A 23,994-nucleotide genomic window follows, 5' to 3' on the forward strand; every position below is an offset into this window, starting at 1 on the left:
CCTTACAGAACACCTCTTTCTCAGTCTGCCTTGCTAACCTCCTCTTCCTGACCTCAACTTAATGGTATATGTATCCTTTCCTTGTTTCATCACAGTAATTTTCTTACATGCCTTTATTTTTCCCACTGATAAACTTTTTATTCACGTCTTTGACCAATGATTTTTTATAGCATTTTCATGAAGGTAGGAACTTTTGTTAAATAAATGGTATAAAGATTAAAAACATTTTGTGTCTTCTCATAATTTTTGACTCAGTAGTATCTACACTAAACCATAGAGTATATCCCCTACTGTTCTTTCTTCTCTATAAAACTACAGAAGTAGTTAGAGTAAAACTGTAGGTGGTAACTTTGCTTCTCAATGATCAGATAAAGGTCTTAGAAGTGAATCCAAGTGCCTGAAAGACAACTCAATGGGAGGCAAGACTCCCTCCAGATATTTAGAGAAACTTAAGGAACTGTCTGTCATTCATAGCCACACACATGATTTAAGTCATGCTGAAATATTTCTTATGCCATAGACAGGAGGTGTAATGTGCAACAGCAGTGAAAGATCTGAGTTCAAGTCTTATTAACTACATGATCTTAAAGATTTTATAGATATTATACAGATATATACAAACATATTTCTTAAGCAAATTAATCATCATTGTACTTTTTAAGGCAAATCTGTGTGGGTCTTATTGAACTGAAAAAAAGGAATTGCTAAGATGGAAATATTTACACATTTTGTTTAGCCACCTCAGCCAGAGCCCCAGCTTCTCCAGGGGTGCCCTAGATCAGCTCTTTGGAGCCAAGGAACCTATGTATCTACATCCAGAAGATTCCCTCAGCCCTGTAAGTTGGCATGGTCTGTCCAATTGGGCTTTGTTCTCTGTCTAGAACTCCAATACACCTTTAAGGCTGGAACCCTTTCCTAAACCCCAGCCTAGATAACTGGCTTAGACACAGGGCCTGGTTCTTCTAGTGTCTCAGAGGTGAACCTCACCTCCTGAACCATCCAGCTCTCAGCTGGAACCTGAAGCTCATGGACTGGAATGGAACCTCACGCTGCTTCCACTTGTCTGAGCCTAGATGGTTAGTGATGAACCACCATCCCTTGGAATGCACCCAGGGTGTTGACACCTTCCTAAACCAAGGCCAAGTTCATCATTGCTGGGTATGCTGTGAGGGTCAGCCCTGGAGTCAGTGCAGGCCAGCTCCTCCTCCTCCTCCGCACTGGTTTTGGTGACCACGCAGCCAGGCCTGCCCAGCATTGTTGCCCTTTACCTTATGTCCAGACCTTCTGGATCCTTGGCAGTCACATTGCCCACTTTAGTGCCTATAGCTACATCCTCACTGACTTTCGCTTGGAATATGTGTTGGGAAAATTGAGGTGCTTCATTCACATCTGTCACAATAAGCATGAACTTGGCCGAAGAACTTGCATTGTATGTCACACCAGACACTAGAGGCTCAGGATTTTCTGCTTTGAACACAATGTTGGAAACAGCTGCTGTTTCAAAATCAAGAGGCTGTGTAGGAGAGAGAGGGAGAAAATTAATTTTGGGGTGATTAGCTCCCTTAAAAGATTCATTCCCTATGCTTCTTAAACTCTCATATATTCAATATATGATATTGGGAAAACTGGATATCCACATGTAGGAGAATGAAATTAGACTATCTCATACCATATATGAAAATCAGTTCAAAATAGATTACAGACAAAACATAAGACCTAAAACTACAACACCACTAGAAGAAAACATAGGAGAAAACTCTGATATTGGTCTTGGCAATGATCTTTTCCTATTATTTTTATTTTTGAGATGGAGCCTCATGCTCTGTCAGCCAGCCTTGAGCCTTGAGTGCAGTGGCGCGATCTTGGCTCGCTGCAAGCTCCCCCTCCCAGGTTTGTTCAAGTGATTCTCCTGCCTCAGTCTCCCAAGTGGCTGGGATTACAGGCACCCTCCACCACGCCCAGCTAATTTTTGTTCTTAATAGAGACAGGGTTTCACCATGTTGGCCAGGCTGGTCTCAAATTCCTTACCTCAAGTGATCTGCCTGCCTTGGCCTCCCAAAGGGCTGGGATTACAGGTATGAGCCACCATGCCTGGCTGGAATAGAAGTTTATCTGACTCTCAGTTCTAGAGGCTGGAAAGCCTAAGAACATGGCACCAGCATCTGTTGAGGACTTTGTGCTGTGTTATCCTATGACAGAAGGGCAAACCATCTCACGAGATAGAGAGAGGAAACTTACCCTTTTATTTTTAGTAGAATGGGGGTTTTGCCATGTTGTCCAGGCTGGTCTCAAATTCCTGACCTCAAGTGACCCGCCCACCTCAGCCTCCCAAAATGCTGAGATTATAGGCGTGAGCCACTATGCCCAGCCTAGCAATGATCTTTTAGGTGTGACCCCAAAAGCACAGACTACAAAAGTAAAAATAGACAAATGGGATTGCATCAAACTAAGAAGCTTCCACATAGCAAAGGAAACAGTGAAGCAGCAACTTACAGATCAGGAGAAAATATTTGCAAATACACATTAGAAAAAGGATTAATATAAAAAATTTGTAAGGAACTCAAACAACTCAGTAGCAAGAAAACAACCTGTTTAAAACATAGGCAAAGGACCTGAATAGTCATTTCTCAAAAGAAGACATACAAATAGCCAACAGGTATATGGAAAAAAATGCTCATTACTAATCATCAGAGAAATGCAAATTAAAACCCCAATGAGCTATCACCTCATACCTGTTAGAATGACTTATCAAAAAGACAAAAAACAAACATTGGTGAGGATGTGGAGAAAAGGGAACCCTGTACACTGTTGGTAAGAATGTAAATTACAATAGCCATTGTGGAAAACAGTAAGGAGGAAACTCGAACAATTAAAAATAGAACTACCATACAATCCAGAAATCCCACTACTGGGTATATAAAGTCAGTATGTCAAAGAGATATCTGCACTCCTATGTTCACTGCAGCATCATTCACAATAGCCAAGACATGGAATCAGCCTAAGTGTCAAACAACAAACAACTGGATAAACAAAATGTGGTATATATATATGTGTGTGTGTGTATATATATATGTATATATATGTATATATATGTATATATATGTGTATATATGTATATATGTATATATGTGTATATATGTATATATGTATATATATATGTGTATATATATATACACACACACACATATATACACACACACAATGAAATACTGTTCAGCTTTAAAAAGGAAGGAAGTTCCATCATTTGTGATAACATGGATGATCCTAGAAGATATTATGGTAAGTGAAATAAGCCAGGAATGAAAAGACAAATACCACATGTTCTCACTTGTATGTGGAATCTAAAGGTGTTGAACTTAGAGAGTAGAATGTTGGTTACCAGGAGCTGGGGCATGAGGAGATTGGGGAGGTGCTGGTAAAACATGCAAAATTTCGGTTAGGAGGAATGAGTTTAAAAGATCTATTGTACAACGTGGTATTATATTTAACAACAATATAGTGTATATTTTAAAATCACAGAGAGTAGATCTTAAGTGTTTTCATCACAAAAAATGATAAGTATGTGAGGTAATGCAGATGCTACTTAGCTCTAATTAGTCATTCTACAATGTATGCATATTTCAAAACATGTCCTCCTATACAATTTTTGTCAATTATAAACAAGACAAACTTTCATAGCAGTGGTTCTCAATCGAGTGTCAGCAAAAACCTTCTCAGAATGATTACAGAGCCATGAAAGAGTCTTTTCTGCAGGTCTTACCAGAGCTTGCACTACACTAATATGTCTTAGAAGAGGAACTGGAACATGGAACTCCTCAAATTTATTTAACTGTGGGACATTTCATTTATTCAACAGAAATGTATTGATTCTCCCAAGATATTCTCAGGTGACAGCTTTGGAAATGCTTACATAGAGATTTCCATTTTTTATGGGAAATGATTTTCCAAGGGCCTCAAAACTCAAGCCCCCAAATCAAAGATTTTAAACTCATGGAGGATGGGAGAGAGAAACAGAGATGACAGATGATCTGCTGAGGACATGCCAGATGGAACCAGGAATGAACATCAAGAAACCAATTGTGGTTTCACATGAGGCAGAATTTAACAGGGCTACTCAAGAGTACTCTCCCTCTTCAGGAATGGGCTTACTGCTGTCTTCTCCGTGTCAGCTTCCTGATCCCTACATTCCATCCTCAAACTGACAAGCTGCACATCCTCTGCAGTCTCATAGCAGCTAATAGATCTAAGTGTTGATGTATTTTAAATCTTCATTGACCCTAAGCTCCATGAGAGGAAGAACTGCATCATATTCATCTTTGCTTCTCATCTCTTCCCTGACACATAGTGCCCACAGTGGGCTGGTCAGGAACTACAAAGACCAGGAAGGCCTGGTCCTTGAGGGCCTCCATGGAAAGGAGATTCTGGAGAACATCCCCACCTTCCAGAACCCCCTTTCCCCCATGCATGCACCAACATACACCATCACGACTCACTCTCTAGTTCATAAGTGCTGTGGGACAATTTTTCACACAGAAGGGTGGGAACTGTGTGTGAAGACTCGGGGTTGAGATAGAAGAATCAACTGAAATTTGTTCAAATACATAAGAGATAAAATCATGTAAGCCAGCTACGTGTGAAAAAAAGAGGTTGTTCATAGTGATAAGCACCCACTGTCTGCAGGGCCTGGCCCTCGTCGACCTCGTGACGTGGTCCAATACACGTCACATGGTCCATGGTTCAATTAGGGCTTCTCCCCCTGAAGTAGAGGTGGGGAGAACAAGCCGGAGTTTCTGACTCACAGGACACACTCCCAGTCTCAGGGGATGACAGAACTGTCCAGTTGAGATAAAAGCATAGTAGACCAAGCAGGAAGGCAGCAGCCCCCAAAATGAGCCTGTGATGGGGACAAAGGACACAGCTCTCTGTTCCTATCCAGTCCAGCAAAGTCTGGGACCAGGCAGGCAGCACAGTTGTCCATACGCTCAGACAGAGCACGTGCATCCATCCTCACCACCAAGCAGGTCCTAAGCACCCTCCCTGGCTTTTCCTCATCCCATCACTGTGGCCCAAGAGGCAATGGTTTAAAGAAATGAGACACTGTGTGTGCAACTGAGAAGCAGCCTGTATTACCAGAAGAGAACATGCAAGGCTGACAGCGGAAAGAGAAGACTGTACGATGAGCTGAGGAGTTGGAACTTCATCCTTGACTAACAAGGTCAGACCTGTGTCTTAGAAAGATAACTCCAGGAGCAGCTGCCTGGGGGATGGATTCGAGGTGATCCACATTGGGGCAGGAAGACTAGCTAGAAGGCAGTGTCAGTGTACCCTAAACACTGGATGGAAGAACAATGAAAAGCAGCAGCCTGCCATTGAGGACTCTATCCACATAACTTCCACACCTGGAAAAACATCAAACCAAATCTTCTGGAGAAATCATTATAAATGGAAGATGCTAAATTAGCAAATGGTAATCAGCAGAGCTGAGCCAAGAACAAGCCTTGTCCAGCCATGTGCATTGTGTTTCATGACCTGGGGATATGACCGTAAGGCCAAGTCAAGAGACCCATCACTGCCTCTTGGAACGGCCTCAGTCCCATCTGGCAAGACATATTCAAGTTAACTGAAAAAACCTGCTCATACCACGATTCCTTTTGTGCACACAACTGCCTGAAAGGTCAAACCTAGTGATTTAGATTCACCCTGGAGGCAAAGAAAATGCTGAAGGAGAGGGATTGAGACTGGGATATTTACCATTTTCACTAGCGATCACTGATGATATCAAAGTGTGCACATTAGTTTTCCAGATGACATTTGGTCTGGTTAAAAATAGCTAGTGAACTGAGAATTCAAAAGGATCAGCCATAGTAGAGAAGTGACAAAATTTGCAAGTTAAAATAAGGCAGAACCCTGAATTTCAAGAAACAGGATCTCAGGAGAGTTATTGTTGAGCCAGGCAGGGCTCAAAGAAATAGCTTTCCTGCTCATGACACACGTTTGGCCCCAAAAGCATGATAACCAACCACACGAGAGGCTGGAGCTTGGGCAGCAGTAAATACAGAGCAGGGAGCATTTCTGATAGTTGTTTAATCTGAAGGATTGCTTTGGGCACTTGCCAAAATTACTCATTTCCAGGCTTTCCCCTTGAGAGGCTGAGGCCGCAGTCCTCAGTATGCACCATTTGACTCTTGAATTAGGCAAGTTTGGCCCCCTTAGGCAACAGGGGAAAGCATACCTGTCCACAGGTAGAATCCTAGCTCTAATTAATTAGAATCAAGTGATGCCACATGTTTAAGTTTGCAACCTGCTGGATGCTGTGTTAGGAACTATATACATACTTTTGCATTTAATTCTTCAACATCCTTACTAGAAAGGTGCTACCATTTTACCCATTTTTACAGATTGGAAAACTGGGGCCTGAGAGGTTACATCATTTGGTCAAGGCCACAAGCTAGTAAGAGACAACACCAGGACTCACAGAAATTATTTCCTGAGAGGAGCTGGAGGCCTGGAGTCAAGTTCTCGGCTCTGCCATCACCAGAAGGCCTGACTGTACCTTGCTGTGGGCCTGAATTTCTGCCTCCCTCAGAATCAGTGGGAGAAGCAAGAGAGTTTATGCAAACAAACTATAGTTGCCACATATGAGTCCCTCGGTGAATTTTACCTGTGATTAGCACATTTGTAATTCAGATGAACTGTTAATGATATAATTGTGATTAACAAACTTAAACTTTTAAAAATTATTAACACAGTGGTTCAAAACAGCGGTAGTCCCTTGATGGCTTAATAGGCAAGGACTTAGAAGACAAAGCCATACATAAAAAACTAAATTATATAGTCTATAAAACACTTCAATAACAAATAGTATGGCTACATACATTTGTTATATTTTTATTCTCTATCCTAGTGGGGAATTGGCTAACATTTGGTGTATCCTAATCAAGAATCCACAGCCCAGGGTTGGTTGTTGCTTAGCATCTGAAAGAACCTAATCCGAGATCTATATCCCAGAGGTAGCTATGATAGTCCTTCAGCCAACACTATCTCAATCAGAACTAGAAGGTTTGTTAATTAGCAAAGTGATCTTACAAATAAATTTTCTTGGTGATATGAGTGGTGTCCAAGATATGCACTTTGGGCCACGCACAGTGGCTCAAACACCGGTAATCCCAGCAATTTGGGAGGCTGAGTCAGGTGGATCACTTGAGCCCAGGAGTTCAAGACCAGCCTGGGCAACATAAGGAGAACCCCATCTCTACAAAAATAAAAAATTAGCTGGGTGTGGTGGCACACGCCTGTGGTCCCAGCTACTTAGGAGGCTGGGGTGGGAGGATTGCTCAAGCCCAGGAGGTTGAGGCTGCAATGAGCTATGACTGCGGCACTGCATCTGTCTCAAAAAAAAGATGTGCTGTTTGGTTACAAGTATAGTGTATCCCTTAGTCATTGTGAACAGGAGTATAGATATCTGGCCTGGCCAGCAGATTATACCCTGCAGAGTTCCAGGGCTCAGTTCTGTTCTGCCAGTTATCGCCTGCCTCTGGATGGTTGAACAAATCCACTTGCTCAAGGATAGTTATCACAGTGCCCAAGGGACAGAGAGCTGGGATGTCATAGGCCTAAAGCACAGGTTGGATGATCACTTATGTGTCTGCTTGTTCATAATTGTATATGGGACAGAATTCATTTATTCATTAAGTCAAGCAATATTTATTGAACCTCTAATATATGCCAGGAGACATAATAGACACTTGAAATAGAACCACATATAAAGTAAGGATGTGACAAAGAGTTTGGTCAGAGGCTTATTCTACTGTAGCATACCTCTCGTGTCAGGTTGTGAGGGAGGATACTTATAGCTCTCACCCACAGCTAATCATTGAGATAGGTGCCAATATCTCCCTAAAAGGGCCCATTAACCACAAATGGCCAAGTTAAACTGCTGTTCAAAAAAAGACGACATATGGGCCTTGTTCATACTGGGATGGATAGGCCTCTATCTTCCCTTAGATTTCTAGAGAGCTCTGGTCCTGCAAAAGGATAAAAGAAAGCTGCCCCCATCACCTGCAAAGGAACACACCAACCCACTGCAAGCTCTGAAAACTGCCCTTTCATTTATCCTTTCTTTCTGTGGTTTTCTCTCTCCATGTAGACTGCTGTGAGCACAAGGGGAGGTTGTCATGGTACCTTTTCCAAATGTCCGACTCACACACAAGGCTAAGGCTTTGAGCTGGTCCACAGCAACCTCTCTGCTGAAATGCAGCAGGGCCCTTGGTTCAAGCCGGAATGTTTGGTAACAATGGGATCAGAATTCCAAGGCTCTGTCCCAGGGCTTGCTTCAGCACTAGTGCTTTTTTTTCTGTGCTTCTGTCCATTTTCTGTGAAATTATTCTACTTTGTCTTCATTTTTAGCCTCTTTCAGTTTTCTTTTATTCTGGCTCAAAACTGTACTCCAGAGCTTTCTTTTGCAGCTGCCAGCACACTGCACTGCAAACCTTAAACAATTAGCCACCCTTGCAGATTCTCTCTGGCCCTTTTTAACAGGGAGGTTTCACTCTCTTTCCTAGGAAAGTATCTTAACTGTAAGTACATTGGATGGCATTGAGTGCTGCTTCCAATTGAGTCATCTGGTAAACCCATGACATGCTCTAAACACAGATGAGGCAGCCACAGAGAAAAGAGTCAAGATTCAGGTATACATGGCAGGGGACAGGAGTAGATTGAGGGAGGGTTGGGAGAATCCTGTACAAAGTGACAGGAACCAAGGTAATTAAGACTCTGACTCCAGATTATCCAGTCCTTACAGAGGGAGAGACAGAATGAGAGCCCGTGGGCTTAGCAAGACAGTAAAAGGTGAAAGTAAAGCAGCGGGGAGGGGGATTTAAAAGAAACTTGTCTATTAAACCTTGGAAGGAGACCCAGCAGTTTCATTATTCAAGAGGTATCTCTGCCTGGCACATTAGAATAAAGGCTTTACAGCCTAAAAGGCTCATGGGGTCATCCAACCCAACTCCTCACATTTGCAAAGGGGGAAGTGAAAGCGAGGCCCTGAGTGCCACTCTCGGACCCTAACAGCGTTGCTAGATTTAGCAAATAGCAAATAAAAACATAGAACACCAAGTTCGATTTGAGGTTCAGATAAATAACAAACAAGTTTTTAGTGTAAGTGAATCCCAAATATTGCATGGAACACACTTACACTAAAAAGTTGTTCATCCTGCATTTTTATATATTTTATGTGACATTACCTCCCTGCAAAAGTTACTTGGCTAGCTAGCGGCAGAGCCAGGTCTAGAATCCTGATTTTCCGTCCGTCAGGAAGACAGGAACGACTGAGAAGAATCCAGAAATCCAGGATCCCATCACCATGCCTGAGAGATGGCTGCTAATACATCACCTCTGCTTATAGATCCTCACACTGTCATTAGTAAATTAACCCACAAACAAAGACAAATTATATTAAATAAATGGGCTATTTACCTTTTTAATTATGACATATCCGGTGTTGGTGTGGGGATCTGTGTCAACCCCCAGGCGTCCCTCACTGTCTCCCTTTGTGACATGATACAGAATTTTAGAACTCCCAGTAAATGGCTCATCAGCATCAGTGGCCTGGATGGTTAAGATGGTGGACCCAACGTTTGTGTCTTCAGCAAGAGTCAGGTTTCCATACTAAGGAGAAAATGGAGAACGAAACAATGAGAAGGTCTGCTGTCATCAAAGCCAAAGGACAAACTTATCTCTCTGGTTTCAGAATAGACACAAGTCATAGTTTTCATCAATCTTCATGCAGCATGTTTTTTCCTATTGATGAATATATTGCAGTTGATTTTAACATCAGTCATACTCATGAGCTGATATCCATTGTACCAAAGAACGCAATATCTCAGAGAGCTACTGGTAGGATTCTAAAACAAATTCCCCCTCCCATATCCAATTTGTTTAATAACTTAATTATTGTAGTAGTAATGATACAAATAGCCACCATGTATTGAGTATCTATCAGATGGTAGGCACTTTATATACATTATTTAATTAATTCTTAAATCAACCAATGAATAGAGGTTGATTAAAAGCTTGAACTTTAGAGTTAAACAGACTGAATATGAATCGTAGGCTTGCTTCTTATTAGTTGAGTGGCTTGAAGCAAGTTACTTCACTTCTTTAAGTGTCAGTTTCATCATCTGTCCAATGGAGACAATAGTAATAGAACCTACTTCATGTTTGCTGTGGGCATTAAGGGAGACAATGCATGTAAAGCTCCTAAATTCTTGGCACATAGTAAGTGCTCAATAAAGCAACAAAACACCTTACGGAGTAGTTATGTTACCATCTCCACTTACGAGGAGCAAAGGCTTGGAGAAGTAAAACCCACCAAGGGTCACACAGCTAGTGGGTCAAAAGGATTGGGATTCAAAGCCATGTCTGTGCAACTCCAAAGCCTGTGCTCTTGAACACTGGCCTAGACCATCTCCCACTCCACTGAAAATCCCCCAGATTATCTCTCTTGGCATTAGGATCCTAAAGAAGGTTATAAGTAGGTCTCAGAAGAGAGGACCACAGCATTGAAAGAAGCAGGTTCACTCTCTGTAGCCAGAGAAGTATTTAAGCTCTGAGACCTCAAGTGCAGGATTCTTACCCTCAATCTAAAAAACACTGTCTCGGTAAAAGGCAAGGAGGTCACAAAGTTAGGGAAGGATCAAAAGCCCAAGAGAATGGAGGCTGAGAAGAAATAGGTTATTTGATGCCTGCCAAACCTCAGTGCCTGTTATACAAGACATATCCACTCACACCTCTTCCCACTCCTAGCCCCCTCATAAATCAATTCCCTTCTTTGTTACAGCCTTGTCCCTATTTTGATTTATGAACATCATCACAGGGCTCTGGGCTGCCTCATAACTGACTTCAAAAATAACAGTCTAGTCAAATAGGCTTCTTGCTCCTTCAAAATAAATAGAGACTTCCCTCCTTAGGGAAACAATGATAAAGTCATCACCAAGTCTGAACGCCCTATCAATGACAAGAAAATAGTAATTTGCATTTTTCTTGAGGTTCTAAATTGACTTTTTTCTTTCTGTCCAGTTCTAATTCTCTCAAATGTCTTGGGCACATTTTTCTTTGGCTTAAGTCAGAGATTTATTTTTTCTTCTCCCTTTCTCTTACCCAATTATTACAAATTAAATTGCCAATATTCCAAATATTAAATTTTTGGCTAAAAATGCTTGAGACCTAGCAGTAAATCTATTTATTGTCCTAACACAAAAAAATATGTATAATGACAAAGCCGCCATTCAACTTTTTTCAATTTGACAAAGATTGTGGTTGTTGTTTTTAAGCAGCCCTTGGAATAAATGAGCTATTGGCAGGAGTTTATAAATGAATGTTCCCAGACACCTATAATAGTAAATGTTACTGTTCCCCAAAGATTTCCACTGAAGATGGCATCTGGGTTATTGGTGCACTGACCAAGGTTACCTGTTAAGTCTGGCACTTTTCCTAGCTACTGTCTGTGTCTTTATCCCAGAAGAAAGGGTCAAGTAAAATGAACAAAGTAAAGAAAAAACAAATAATGACAACTACTCACATCTGATTTTTCAAAGATGGGGATCTGATCATTGATATCAATAACGTTGATTTGCACAAAACAAAAGGTCTTGAAATCTGAAAACCAAAGTCATATGTCATAGAAATTTTCACTGAAAACCATGCATTAATATCAGAAATCTGCAAGAAAATACTTGGAAGTGAAGTGACAGCCATAGCCACAATTTTGCAATTGACATGCAATTTGTGCAGAGAGTGGGTTCTCTACTTCCCACCTGTACCCAAGTGGTCACCAAGTGTGGGGCAAGGTGGCTAAAGACAGATCTAAGAGAGATTTTTCTAGGTTTTTCATTGCTGTCTACCTGCTGTCCTCCTAAGTAAAGTTAGGTAAGGTTTGTTCCTGAGCAGGATGGCTTCCTTTTGTGAAGCAGTGTTTTTCTGACTAGTGAAACTTATGTAATCTTCAAAGTCCAGAGCAAAACTATCCTTCCAGAAAGCCTTCTGTGAGCATCCCAGTGGCCGTCTCTCCTTCTCTGAACACATCCAAACTACATCTGCTCTGACTACTATGATGGGGAGGTTCAAGGGCCTGCTCTCTTCTCTCTAAATAAGGGAGGAACTGGCACCATTGGCCTGTTCACAAGAGTCTGGCTACCCAGCCTTCAGGAAGCAAGGTGGGGACAGAGGTAGCTCCTGGAACCCTGGAGAAATCACCCAGGCTTTCAGGGATGGGTTTCACAATTCCAAGACCTAGGCACACAGCAGCTTCAGCTAGATTCCAGATGTGTGTGGAGTGCAGGTGGGGACAGGATGCCTGGGGGAGAGAGAACAAGAAATAAAATGACAGGTTCTTTGTTGGGTTGCTGTTGTTCTAACCATGGTGCACTGCACTGTATAACGGTTAAGACTCTGGGCTTGGAATTCACTGTTTGGACTCTGGCTCTGCCACTTAGCATGTATGTGAGAGCTTGGGTGCCTCACTCAATTTATCTGTAAAATGTGAATAACAGAACAGATGTTTTCATCATAATACAATTGTTAGCGACCTCTATATACCAGCAACTGTATTGTTTACCCAAGTTACTCATTCGTCTTCATGATAACTTCATGATGTAGGTGCTACTGTCATTCCCACTTAATTAACAGATGAGGAAGCCAGGGAATAGAGAAGTTCAGGTAACCTGACCAGGGTCACACAACTAACTAGTGATGGAGCCAGGATTCAAACCAAGAGGCTCCCTTTGCTATCTGCAGCAACCATCCATTCCTCTGTCTGTGCTCTGCAGCCCAAGGGGCTGACCTTATGAACTGCATCAATGTACATCCTCACCCTGAGGGTAACAGTTGGGTTCTGCCACTGGGAGGCCTGGGAAGAGACTGGAGGGAGGACAGGAAGAGTGTAACTGGGGGTGTCACGCCCCCATTGCCAACAGCCCTCTTCTAGTGACAGGCTCAGCCTTGCTCCTTTGGGGGATGCTCCCCTCCCTGGCTCCTTCGGGTTTTAGGGCAGAAAATCCTGCTCACTGTGCTTCACACCTCCTGTTGGTTTCCCTTAACCCTGCCCACAACCTTTGCAAACAATCCCTTCTTTAAACTCTTTGAGGGGAGCCTCCACTTCCTGCTGGGATCCTGACTAATATTCCCAGGTAGTTTAACCCTAGAGCTGGTGCTCAATGCACTGGACATGATCCCAAGGACGGAATCTATTAACAATCCAATTACAACCAAGCGGATATTGATTGAAGTTAAGGCTGGTCCTCAGAACGTTTGTAGACAACAAGAATGGCTGAAGACTGGAGTGGTCCCAGACCCAGAACCCACTGGCTCACTGCTCTGCACATACCTCGTTTGGCCAGCACTGGGCCTTTCTGGGTAAAAGGCCTTCCCTGGTTTTATGTAAAACTGTGTTAATTATAGCCTAGTCTCTAGTTTTCTGTAGCGCACAGTTGAATTTTTAGTTATATCAACACACATGTGTATTTTAATATATTTTATAATCTGGTCCATATTTTCTATAGACGTACTCATGCAAATAAACAATTTGTAATCTGATTCCCACTTTAAACTCTATCTTCAAATTGCTCCAGGTCCTCATGTATTTCCACATGGATTCCCACTCTTCCATAAGCCCTACATGATTTTGTAACTTGTCATATTCATCCTTCACAGCCCAGTTCAGAAACACCTCTTCCAGAAAGCTGTACCTATTCTGTCCCTCCAGAGTCACTTATTTCCTTCATGGGCTACCTTGTGCGGTTCCTTGCAATTTACTGACTCACGTGTCCATCTCCTCTACCAGAATGAGTGCTCCCTGAGGGCAGAATCATCTATGTCTCCCCAGTACCTTGCATGGTGCCTCAAATAGGTAAATGCAGAATAACTGCTGAAAGAATGGACTGCTGATAGTGTGAAATTGTTAGCTCATCATGGATAGGGAAGACTTATTATACTTACATCTGTTCTGTCTCTTACAATAATGCTAGACAAATATTAGGGCCTTAATATTTGTCAAATTACTGGGTTTCAAACATTCCGCATTAGGGCCCTACTAAACCTGGCTTCTGCCTAGTATCTCAATATCCCTGTAAGGGACAGAAACATGAAGCACAGTGTGAAACGTTTCTTGTTTGTTCTCCATACCTGTGTCATCCGTGCCTGCCAGCAGAACAATTACTGAATTATATGGTAATCGAAGATTAGTACACATTAACTCAAAGGACCTTCTAGGAGGCTGAGTGCCCTTGAAATGAGTCTCTCTTTGAATCCAGGTATTTTGTGTGTCTGTGCACATTTGTTTAACAATATGTGCAGTTGATTGAGAATGCATAGTTTTTATCAGATTCTCAAAGTTTCCTGTGACCCAACAGAGATTAAGAACCACTTGCTCTGCAATTATATAGGGAAGAATGTCTCCTGATACTGTCAAATGGCCAACTAGAAGCTGTTAGGGTAAGACAGAACTTCCCGAAAGATGTGCTTCTCCTCCACTTTCCTACAGTAGAGTCCTTTCAGTCTGAAAGCAAGAATTGGGAAATACAATTCATTTTCCTGTTTGTGATTATGGTCTGCAGAATGTGCCTGGCAGACCTCCAACAACAGGGATGTTAATTGACGGCAGCCCCACTGCTGTGCTCTGGAATCTATTACCACATTCACACTGAGACCTCACCTCCCCTGGACTGTCCACAGCCAGTGACTGAGAAAAGCAGCAATTGCAAAGCTCATTTTCAAAGACAATGAATTCCTTTGACAGCCCCCTTTAGACTCCCCAACAGCTGTGCCAAGCTTTCCTCAGAATGTTCTAGTCTAGGACATTCCCACCAGCCTTCCTTCTCCATCTCCACTTCACTCAGCATCAGGCATCAGGCTTGTATTTCAGTCTGATGACTTTCCCAGCCTTCTTTGTGCCCTTCCATAACTTTTTCTCACAGTCTCCCCCCAATAAAATCCTTGTACATTTAATCTCCTTTTGGCATCTGCTTCTCGTAGGACCCAGACCAATACAACAATGGTGCCTGAGCTGCAGCTCAGGCCTTTACACTGTTCAACCAGCTATCTCTGTGTTAGGTGTGTTTCACAAAGGAAGCAAAGAATGTTTAAATGGCATCATTCTATAACATACCAGACATTAGAGCAGGAAAATAAGTCATAGCTAGAAGGAAAACAATGATTTGTACTCAAGACGGTGGATGGGATACTAACCTTTGTCAGACACCTCTATCGTTAAGTTGTACTGAGGAGTATCTTGCTTCTTCAAGGACTGTTTAGCTAACTGTAACATTCCAGCATAGGTTTGGATTAGGAAGAGTCCATCCATGGGAAGTTTGGGAGTTTGCTCCACAATGCTGTAGTTTAAAAAACTGTTGGCAGTATTTTCTTCATCCCTGTCATGTGCAGTAAGGGTCCCAATACTGTTACCTATGAGGAAGGAAAGAAGGAAAACCCACCATTACAGGCTCCACGTAATCTATTAAAATAGTCACTAAAATAATCACATTCCTAGAAAACACCATGAATAACTTTGGATAGCAGACAAACGTTCTTAGATTTATTTTGGTTCTTCTCATCCTATCATGTAATGGGTTGAATAGTGTATTTGTCAGCCAGGGCTGTCATTAAGTATCATGGATTAAACAACAGAGACTTAATTTTTTCACAGTTCTGGAGGTCAGAAGTCTGCGATCAAGGTGTTGCCGGGGTTGGTTTCTTCCGAGGCTTCTCCTGGGCTTGTGAGTGGCTGTCTTTTCCTTCTGGTGCCTTCACAGCACCTTCCTTCTAAACCTCCCTATGTCCACATTTCCTCTTATAAGGATACCAGTCATACTGGATTAGGGCCCACTGTAAGGACATTTTACTTTCATTACCTCTTTAAAAACCTTATCTCCAAATATAGTCACGTTCTGAGGTACTAGGGGTTAGAACTTCACCCTATGAATCTGGGGGAGGGGGAAGATGTAGCCTAGAACAGAGGGTTATGACCTCAACATATAATTTGGGGGGCACGGGGGACACATTCAGCCTGTAACACCTAGTGCTCCCTCCCAAAACTTCATGTCTACCAGAACCTGAGCATGGGACTCATTTGCAAATAGGACCTTCACAGATGTCACTAGTTAAGGCTCTGGAGATGAAATCATCCTGGATTTAGAGGCAGCCCTAAATTCAGTGACAGGTGCACCTATAAGAAGGGAAACACAGAGATGCACACAGAGGAGGAAATGATCTGGAGGAGGAAGGCAGAAGTTGGAGATAGGCTGCCACAAGTAGCCAGGGAACATCAGATGCCAACAGAAGCCGAAAGAGGCAAGGAAAGATTCTCCCCTTGAGACTCTGGAGGGAACACTGCCCTGCAAGCACCTTGATTTCAGACTTCCAGCCTCCAGGACTAGGAGAGAGCAGATTTCTGTTGTTTTAAGTCACCAAATTGGTGGTGATTTGTTGCTGTAGCCCTAGGACACTAATACACATGGCAAATGGTATCACTAAACAAAGAGAAGCCAACCCTATATTGCCTCTAAGCAACTTCATGGAACAATTGCAGAAACTGACTCTACTCCGAAGATAACACAGGGCAGGGACCAGGCAGGATCCTCTCCACCTTGCTGTACTTTGTGGTCCTAAATATGTTATTCCTGTGAGGGTTTCAGTCCAGGGAGTTCTACAAACCAGTGGCTATGACTCAGTTCTGCACCCGGCTCTGGGCAAGTTCTAACAGGTTCCAGACCATCCTACTCTGGGAGGTGGGAATTGTAGGTCTCTTTATATGTAGCAAGAATCCCACGTAGGAGCTCAAACTTGAATTCATCCCATTTGTGGAGTTACACCCCCTCCCCCATCCGCTGACACAGTTTGCATCCACTGACATATATGGAAATTTAGAGGTTTTTTGGCTTTGGGTTGGGGGAGGAAAAAGAAAGTACCTGTGTTATGTCTACAGTAGAGCTGGACACATGCAGATGTGTCTCATGGGCTGCATGCAGGGACCATCAGAAGGAATAGGGCAGAAGAGAATATGTTTCTAGTGCATATGGCATGCATATGCCCTTGCAAGAAAAGTATCTGTGTGCTGGGATGAAAGAGTGTCTTACTAAATTCTGTGGTCCTTTGGTGTCTCAGCAGCCCTCTATAGCCCTATCCCCTCAGCAAGTGAGCAAGAAACTGAGGACACTGTCCTCCTCTCACTCACAGGAAACCTCCATGCTGCCAGAGGCACCATGAGGACTGCTGGCATCAGAGGACACCCCTCGCTGGGAGCAGAGGACCTTGTGGATCAGTCAGAAGTGAAAGGAAAACCATGTCTCTGAGTGACTGAGGCCTGGAACAAGTGGAGCTCAAACTGATACAGGAGTATACGTAGCATCTCTTGGAAATATGCAGAAATACTTAGGGAGGTGGGGCTTTTATGAGAGTCTAAATTTTCTGTATGAATACATAAGACTTGGTGGCAAGTGGGATTCAAGAATAAATGTTAGTGTTGCTAAGACTTGGGGACACTAAGACTTGGGGACACGAGTCCCACAAGATACAAAACAGGAGAATGTAAATACACTGGGGAATTTTTTTTTTTTTTTTTTTTTTGAGATGAAGTCTCACTCTGTTGTCTGGGCTGGATGGAGCACAGTGTCATGATCTCGGCTCACTGCAATCTCTACCTCCCGGGTCCAAGCAATTCTGATGCCTAAGCCTCTCAAGTAGTTGGGATTACAGGCATGCACCACCACACCTGGGTAATTTTTGTAATTTTTTTTTTTTTTTTTTTTTTTTTCAGTAGAGACAGGGTTTCGCCATGTTGGCCAGGCTGGTCTCGAACTCCTGGCCTCAAGTGATCTGCTCATCTTGGCCTCCCAAAGTGCTGGGTGGGATTACAGGCATGAGCCACTGCACCTGGCCTAATTCAGTATTTTATCAAGGTTTTATTTGTGAATATTTCCACCTACTCATGTCCTATCAGCTGGGCTAGACAGTAAGTCCCCACAAGGCAGGAGCATTGTCTTGTACCCCTTTCAGTTTACATACATAGAATATGCTCAGCTGATTTATAAGAATTCTTGGTCCACTAAAGACTCTGAAATATTTTTACAAAATAAATTCTCACCTTTAGAGAGGCAAATAGCAAGCTGAGCCCCTTCAAAATTTATTCTACCAACAATGACTTCTTCGGTCTCAGAAAACCAGCACTACCCTCTTCCCAGAAGAGGTAGGCGCCTCTAAAAGGGCTCCCAGCAACCCCCATCTCCTGATATTTGCGCTTTTTCATAACCCCATCCTGTTGAGTGCAGGCTGGGCCTAGCAACTTGTTTCTCATGGCAAAAGTGATGGTATCACTTCCAAGATTAGGTCATAGAAAGACTGATGCCTGTCCTTTCCTGCTTTGCCGTATACTCTTTCCCTCTGTCTCAGAACTCTCTGAATTAGAGGTACCCAGCTGAACTTCACCCAGATTCCCGACTCACAGAAACTGTGACATAATACATGCTTGTTGTTTTAAGCTGCCAAGCTTTAGGGCAATCTGTTTTGCAGAAATAGGTAACAAATGGACTATATGTTTGGCCCAATGTAAAAGAGGCTTGAAGTGTCATGTCCAGGTCAAGAAAGTTGTCAAACATTTTCCACCTTTATTCAGTGTCACAGACCATCCCAGATTTCCCAAGAAGGTGATGGCACACGTGTTTGTTGGCTATTGTTACACAATTGTGACTGTGAGAAGATTCTTCCTTATAATGAACTGAAATCCTTCAAGCTGGCATTAACTCTTCCTGTTGTGGCAAGAGTTGAAAAAAATGAAACAGAGAGGACCTGCACAGAACACAGTGACACAGGACACACTGACAAAAGGCAGCCCACACGACACCTGATAGCAAGAAGAAAAATAATGAGCAGTGTGAGCAAGCCGCTCCAGCAGCACCCACCAAGCCTCCAGGAAGGCACCCACTCTGTCAGAGGTGTGTCTGGTGAGGAATGGAGGGACGAAAAAAAAAATGTGAGCCCATCCACAAAGCATAGGAGGATCTGTCCACAAGGGCAGCAAAGCTCTAGAAATGATAGTCATGAGGCTGCTACACTTGTAAGCCTCTGAAACGTACATAGCACAACAGAACAAAACAGTTCAAGAAATGCCAGTCTGCTCAGTCAAGGGGCTCACTGCCAAGGGGGAAATAGACAAGCATTGTCCCAAACCCAGAGAAGCCATAAAACTCCCAGAAATTATAATGTTCTTATAGTAGCTGTTCCTATACAAAAACTAAAAAGCTATCACAGGACACAGTAAAAGAAAACATAGTAAGACGAAGCAAAAATGATAAAAACAGATGGGATTTGACTTCATCTAGCAGCCTCTTGAATTATATTATCAGCTTCTTAGAGAGGGGGGCCCAAGGGTCAAAAGTCAACTTCCATTGGTATTGCTTACTTATTGCAGGGTGTCTGACTTTGGGTGTAAATGTTTAAATTCTTTGGCAAATGTGATGAGATTATCTCTTTAATGAGATTATGAGAGGTCAAATAACATATGGGGAAATCCTGCAAATGAGATATCCCTATATACATGTATATAAGATACTAGTGTAGGTGGCTGTGATACTAATGATAGTGGTAAGGGTGATAATAATAGTGATAATGATAGTAGCGGTAATGGTAGCTATAAAAGCCCCAGTTTAAGAATACTATCCAGATACTGTTTGATCCCAAATACGGTCCTTAAGTGACTCCCAAGGTACAGTCAACCTCTATACTGTGGAAGACATGGATTACTGACTCCCAGTACGGTCTCCTGCTCACCTTTTACCCAGCAGAGGAGAGAAATGGAGGGCAGTTACACAGCATTAGGCAGCTCTCATTTCTTACCCAGTCGTTCATTCTCCTGGACCTCAAATACGGTTACTGGTGATGGACATGTAGGTGGATTATCATTAATGTCTTTAACTTTTACATGAATTTCCAGCGGATATGAAAGTGGTTTTCCATACTCATCCTTTGCAACTGCATAAAAAACATACTACAACAGGAAAGTCAGAGTTAAGACAAGACTCACCCACCACCCTCTGCCAAAATCAGAGAAAACCGCTGTTTCATTTCTATGTCATTTACTCCCTTATTTTTAATTCACTTAGAATTGGAAAATTTTAAAAAAATGAGATGGGTCAGAATTATGTGAAAATTATCATGTCTTTGAAAACCAATAACATGCTGGAGTCTGAAATGTGTTTTTTCTTTAAAGTAAAATCCATTTTGCTCTCAACTGTAGATGGGCATAGGACTTTGTCTTGTTGCCTGTGAAACTCTTCTCTTTTACTCACTGCATCCTTTTCTTCTCGGTCCAAGGGCTGAGTCACGTAAATATTTCCTTCCTGGTCAATTGAAAATGGGAATCTTGGCAGCTTCTCTTTGTCAACTAAGGAATATTGTGCACCAGGATCATTCCACTGCACCTACAGGGCCCAAAGTCAGTTGTGAGGAAAGCTACATTTGGACTGAGAGAACTGGAAAGGAAATAATTTTCTAATTCTCAATTTGAAATCTCTGACAACCTTGTATGTTTTTGGTTTCTTGTAACAACTGAATTACGTTTTTCACTTTTAACCTAAAATAAGCCTGTTTCCCCCTACCAAGTTATATTGCTTGAAAAAAGCACACCAGGAAATGTTTCCTCTCTAAAGCAATTCCTCACAAACCCTCTACAGGGTTTCTGGGTTGCTTTCTTTTGGAAGTCTGACTGTGAAAGCTTTCTATTCACGAACCATCCATTTAAGAAACAAAATGTACTTTGTAGCTGGCAGTGTCTGAGGACTAAGCCACAATGTATGGTGAGCATCTAACACTCACTAATGAAGACGAACAGGGGCAATAGGAGCCACTCTGAAGTCTTCTCCATGCCATTAAGTAAGACAAATGATACAAAAATAACGACATTCCTTTCCTAAATATTTAGCCTCAGAGACTTCAGGGATGAGAATAACTGCCAACTCCTAGGGTTGTTTGTAAACAACCTGGCAAAAATAAAAAATAACACAAGTAAGACCAGTCTACTTGCTATATAGACAGAGCCTGGTCTGATATATTAATAATGTTTACTGAGTTTGCCACACGCCAGACAGAATTCTAAACATATTTATGTGTTATCTCATTTAATCTCCAAACAGTCCTCTGAAGTATAGACTACTGTTATCTCTATTTTATAATGAAGAAACTAGGGCACAAAAAATTTAAGCGATTTGCCCAAGGTCCTACTGCTAGTTGAAATTTCCACAATAAACTATTCTCAGAGCAGCCTGGGAAGGTATCACAGCAGCAACTTTGTCCCTTGCTAATTATTTAAGCATCACCCATTGTCCATGCAGACTACCTTCTTGGTTCTAAAGTGGGCTCTTCTTGTGTTCTAAAAATTCAGTCTGAGTTCGTCTTCCCGTCTTCCCATCTCCCCCTCCCCCCTCCCCCTCTCCTCCTCCTCCCTCCCCCTCTCCCCCTCTCTCTTTCTCCCTCCCTCCTTTCGGGTTTCAGAACACCCAGAGCATTTTTTCCAGGCCTGAAAATTGGGTAGGCACTCTAGAATTTTTCCTTGGCAGCCCCAAGGCAACTAAGCATGAGTTCTTTGCAGCATTTACAAATCCCTATGGGAGTAACCTCAATAATAGCTATGAAGAATTTAGTCTAGGCCCCCAATCAGAAATTCTGATGGTAATGAGTGCTGACATGCTTTCTTTCTAACTGGGAAATCAGAATTCTTCCTGCTGTTCTTCCTTTTTTTTCCCTCCTGAAGTTGAAGTTCATTAATTCAACATTCAATAAATAAATGTCCCTGGGCCCATCCCAATAAATATGATGGGATAGGCCACTCCAGGGCCCCTTAACAATAGTAGCATTAAAAAAAAATTAGGGGAACTACAGACTAGTACTTCTTCATAATATCTTTTAATATCTAATATTTTTATCTACTTTTACAGATACTGTCTCAGTTAATCTTCACAAAACACTGAAGTATTATCCCTATTTTATTGATGAGACATTGGGGCTCAGAATAGTTAAATGATTTGTTTATGATCAGTCATTCAAGTGATGGAACAGGAATATGATTTTGTTCATCTGCTTCCAAATCCAGGGATCTCCCACTAACCCACAGCTTTCATGTGGAGGAATTTCTGGGGCTTCCAGAAAATATCAAATCTGGGTGGAGTCCAGAGTGAATTTCTAGGAGCTAAGGTAGGAGGGGGCCCAGGGTAAGAGCACATGCCACGGAGGTGGGGAAGTAGGAGCATCTGAACGGAGGGGAGAGGCACACACAGGAGACAGAATGCCAGGGGTGAGGGAGTTTCCAAGTGGAAAGGTTCCCTACTATGATCCTTTTACCCCTAGCCAGTCCTATCTCTGTCCCTCAGCCTAAGATGGGGCAAGTCTATTGGGTCAAGATTTTTTCCACAATAAGAAGCAGCAGCCTTTCAAAACTATTTGCAACCCCCAAATCAAACCATGTCCATACATAGTGCACCATAAATGACCCAATGCAGGGCAGCCATATCCCACACTGCTAACACGGAACAACAAACATCACTGCTGTCTACTTTTAAGGTGAGGGTGAGTGAAGTTCTCTCTGAAAGCAAAAGTATATATCTGATGTAGTTTGGATGTTTGTCCCCTCCAAATCTCATGTTGAAATGTAATCCCCGGTATTGGAGGTGAGGCCCAGTGGGAGGTGGGATCATGGGGGCAGATCCCTCATGAATGGCTTAGCGCCATGCCCTTGGTGGTAAGTGAGTTCTCACTCTGAGTTCACATGAGACCTGGTGCTTAAACGTGTGTGGCACCTCCCACCTAACTCTTGCTCCCACTGTCGTCGTATGATGCTCCTGCTCCCCCTTTGCCTTCTGCCATGATCGTAATTTTCCCAAGGCCTTCAACAGAAGCAGATGCTGGAGCCATGCTTGAACAGCCTGCAAAACCATGCGCCAATTAAACTTTTCTTCACGAATTACCCACCTCAGGTATTTCTTTATAGCAATGCAAAAACAGCCTAACATAATATCTGCATCCAAGTTTCCTGCCCATGATGCATGGTCAAGTCCAGCGACTCGGGGCCAGAGGCTATATAATTTGCTTTATAATCATGCTATGCAAAAATGTATCTAATAAGTGTATCAGTGAAGACCGTGAGGGTGGGTCTCTACAAAGTGAAGCCATTTATCTAGTTGGCTTTCAGTGTTACTTGGGCTTGGGTACTACCTGAGTGATTTTGATGGGGTGAGGATCAGTTGAGTTTTCCACCATCTCCACAGGTTTTGGTGCTTTCCAAATATTCTCTGTCACTATAATATCCACAGATGTGGTATCACTGAAGGAATTCTCACTCCAGCCTCCCATGTCCTTCACTGAGATCACCAGATTATAGGAAGGATTCTTAGCAGGATTCAATTCCTGAGATCCTGTGAGAAGTAGGGGAGAAGGGAATAGGAAGCGTCTCTGGAAGAGACAGACCAAACTCCCTTTTTCTGACCGAGACAGTCCTACCAGGGCACCCCTGAACATACCTTCTCGGGTAAGAGAGATGGCTCCCGTTTTGTTGTTGATCTGAAAGTACATGACATTGTTGATCATGGGAAGCTGGATGACGATCTGGTAATAAAGCTGGCCATTGGGAGTGGCCGGATCATCCAGGTCTGTGGCGTTGACGTATAAGAAGGGCTTTCCTGTTTAACAAAACGTACCCAGAAAAAAAAAAATAAAAAAGATATTAATTGAAACCCAAACCAACCATAGCTACTTTTTCCATCTAAAAAGTGGAGATATAATAGGGAAAGGTATGACAATTCACACCAGTGGGGAAATAAATATTTATCCCACTCCCCCCCTTCCCTAAAATAAGGTTTCTCAAGGTCTGGTCCAAGAACCTCTAAGGGTCCCTGAAACTGTTCAAGTGGTCTGTAAAGCTAAAGGTCATGTATGTGTAAAAGACCCATTTAAAGTACA

At 42.5% G+C, this 23,994-nt stretch overlaps 1 protein-coding gene across 4 annotated transcripts in view; it reads right to left on the reverse strand.

The window, feature by feature from the left end:
* The window catches only part of CDH17 (cadherin 17), a 112,026-nt gene that overhangs the window by 21,274 nt on the left and 66,758 nt on the right, over positions 1-23,994 (reverse strand). For 2 of the 4 annotated variants that reach the window (XM_054498674.2, XM_054498673.2), the window contains exons 6-13: positions 23,556-23,714; positions 23,251-23,450; positions 20,334-20,465; positions 19,882-20,032; positions 15,241-15,456; positions 11,579-11,655; positions 9,475-9,666; positions 1,269-1,513 (exon numbers count right to left, since the gene is read on the reverse strand). In XM_054498674.2, the coding sequence (XP_054354649.2) occupies positions 1,269-1,513; positions 9,475-9,666; positions 11,579-11,655; positions 15,241-15,456; positions 19,882-20,032; positions 20,334-20,465; positions 23,251-23,450; positions 23,556-23,714 (1,372 nt within the window). Of the gene's footprint in view, positions 1-1,268; positions 1,514-9,474; positions 9,667-11,578; positions 11,656-15,240; positions 15,457-19,881; positions 20,033-20,333; positions 20,466-23,250; positions 23,451-23,555; positions 23,715-23,994 lie in introns of those variants that run through there. The other 2 variants (XM_063668985.1, XM_054498675.2) reach the window with 2 other exon arrangements.

The sequence above is a fragment of the Pongo pygmaeus genome, chromosome 7 (assembly GCF_028885625.2).
Source record: "Pongo pygmaeus isolate AG05252 chromosome 7, NHGRI_mPonPyg2-v2.0_pri, whole genome shotgun sequence".
Classification (NCBI taxonomy): domain Eukaryota; kingdom Metazoa; phylum Chordata; class Mammalia; order Primates; family Hominidae; genus Pongo; species Pongo pygmaeus.